Source organism: Microtus ochrogaster, chromosome 16 (assembly GCF_000317375.1).
Source record: "Microtus ochrogaster isolate Prairie Vole_2 chromosome 16, MicOch1.0, whole genome shotgun sequence".
NCBI lineage: Eukaryota > Metazoa > Chordata > Mammalia > Rodentia > Cricetidae > Microtus > Microtus ochrogaster.
In genome coordinates, this window is record NC_022018.1 from 55,502,090 (window position 1) to 55,504,750 (window position 2,661).

At 49.5% G+C, this 2,661-nt stretch overlaps 1 protein-coding gene across 2 annotated transcripts in view; it reads right to left on the bottom strand.

Annotated features, from left to right (window-relative positions):
* Cltb (clathrin light chain B) overlaps positions 1–2,661 on the bottom strand; it is a 21,500-nt gene that overhangs the window by 14,635 nt on the left and 4,204 nt on the right. For both annotated transcript variants that reach the window (XM_005355207.3, XM_005355206.3), the window contains exon 2: positions 1,637–1,683. In XM_005355207.3, the coding sequence (XP_005355264.1) occupies positions 1,637–1,683 (47 nt within the window). The remainder of the gene's footprint in view (positions 1–1,636; positions 1,684–2,661) is intronic.

The window sequence follows — 2,661 nt, forward strand, 5'->3', positions numbered from 1 at the left end:
AGGCAGAGGCAGGCGGATCTCTGGGAGTTCGAGACCAGCCTGGTCTACAGAGCTAGTTCCAGGACAGGCTCCAAAAACCACAGAGAAACCCTGTCTCGAAAAACAAAACAAAACAAAAAAAAGAAGTGGATGAGGGTGGGATGGGGGGAGGTGGGGAAGAACAGGAGGAGAAGAGGGAGGAGGAACTGGGATTGGTTTGTAAAAAAAAAAAATTAATTAAAATAACTACGTCTGAGACTGTGCTCTTCAGATCTCCAAATGCACAGTGATGTTGGAGTGAGGGGTGGAGGTGGTAGTTAGGGGTGGCTCAAGACCTGGACAGCAAGATCATCCAAGTGAGGAAAACTTCAGCAGTGGTTGATATGACCCTGTGACTTCATATAAGTCCCTCCAACATCTGTAAATCTCAAACTTCTGTCAATTGAAAAGTACAAATCTGCTGCTCAGTACGCTCTAGATCATCTTGCAGTTCCAAGTGCTGCTCCAGCACAGCCACTTTAGAACAGAGAGACCTTTTGAGGCATTAAAGTCCTCGTGAGTGTTCTTAGAGCCCAGAAGTGGCCCCTCAAGAGCCCTAACAGTACAAGAATAACACTTCCTCCTTAGCTCTGCGGTATGCAACTGGACATGGAGCTGAGGGGTCCTAGGGAGACACTTTTCTAACTCCCTGATGTTGAGTCATTTTCCAGAAATGGGGCTAGGCCAGTTTTCCTGTGTAAGGACCAGCCCATCCCACTTACATAAGAAAGTATTGTTTACTCTCCCAGGATCCAAGAGGCCAACTCCTCCACAGGGTGGGGCTCAGGAGATCAGGAAGCTGCAGGCCCCAATATCCTTGTCTTACCAAAGTTCAGAATGAAGTCTAGACTGGGGTTCTACACTCCTATGTGGGGATCTGGGGGTGCCACTGGTGTCTGCACTCTCCCGGTCTGTTTTTGTTCTGTTCTGTCTTTGTAGTGCTGGGGTTTAACTTGGAGCTTCTCCACTGAGCTCCATCCCCAGACTATCTTTAACAACAACACCCTCTACCCTCATCCACCCCTTCCAGTCCCTGTGGTGCCAATAGAAGCCAGGGCCCCTCACTCTCAGCAGTATCATCGTTCACAACTGGAATGCCTTTTCCAAATATTTGATGCAAACACTTAAAAATGAAAGTGACGTGCCACGATGTTCTGTCATTCATTCCGCAGGACGCTTTAATAAGGGCATGTATGACTGGAAGGGCAGGAAGCTCTGATAGCCCTTCGTACCAGGACCTTTGATTCCCAGTCTGTTTAGGCCCCTGGTTTGGGACATCCAGACTGTTTTAGTTTGTATGTGTTAGGAATCACGCTGCAGAGACTCTGGGTACCCTTTCGGAGAAATTCTGAATGTAGTCTCCCAATGGAAGAGCCCACCTAAAGTACTCAGTCAGGCCAGCCTCCCACCAGAAGCGCCTGCTTGGGCAGAGCTCTAATTTCCTTTGTCCCATGCCACTCCTTCCTGAGGACAACCTGAGCAACTCATCAGCTCCCGCCTTCAGTGGTTCCCTCCCCAACATGACAAGAAAATGGTCAAGGCAGCAGACAGTGAGCACTAAGTGACCTCCAGTGGAGACTAAAGGTGCTGAGCCTGGCACAGTCTCATCTTTGCTTACCTGAAACACATCTCCATTGACTGTCGTCCCCATGTCCTCAGAAGCAGCTGGAAAGAGCAAGGAGACAGAATCATTCACCATCCAGTTGACAAGTACAAGACAGTCCTATGGTGCATACAACCATGGGTATACTGACACTCTCCCCACACACATAATAGATATATAAACAACTGGCTGTTCCCTCTGCACCGGCTGTCATAATTAATATTTACCACAGCCCTGTAATAAAACTTAGTGACCCATTTTACAGATTCTCAAGTGGAGACTCAAAAAGGCTATTGTGATTGCTCAAGATTACCTAGTCAGTGCACAGTTCCTTACCTACGTGACACTGTGGAGCTGGGACCTGGTAAGTAGGCAAGGATACTGCAGGCTTAGGGAGAGGCCACCAGGGATGAGGAAGAGAGGGTCTGTGTCTCTGCACGTCCTGGTGGAGCCTTGAGCAAGCGCTCTGCCTGGGGGAGCAGGACTCACAGCTCCCCCTGGGCAACACTCGGCCTATTTCTCTCTCTCTGTGCCCCTCCCACGGTTTCACTTGGCCTTCACAGTGAGTGACTCCTCCCAATTCCTTTGTCTAACATCCAGTTAGTCACAAATTACCTGTGGCTTCTGCTGCAACAGTGACCCTCAAAATTTCCTTCCCCTCACGCCTATACCAGTCCAGCCTGTGCCCCCATCTCATACCTACACACCTGCTTTGGTTGGTCTGTCCTGCTAGTGGCAAGCACCCGGAAGAGCCCCGTGGCTGTGTTCTTCAAAGCCATGCCCATGCATGGGACCTGGGCCTTTGTACAAGTTATCACTAGATGCTGAATAAACAAAGGACTTCTTTTTTTTCAATGGTGTACAAGTCACCTCCTACAGGGAGCCTCAGTCTGCTTTCTCTACTTCCCCGAGGCACTAAAAGAAGGTCTCATCTCTAGGGTACTGTAGAACACTACGCAGGGTGTCCCACTCTCGTGCAATGACACTGTGCAGGGTGTCCCACTCTCGTGCAATGACACTGTGCAGGGTGTCCCACTCTC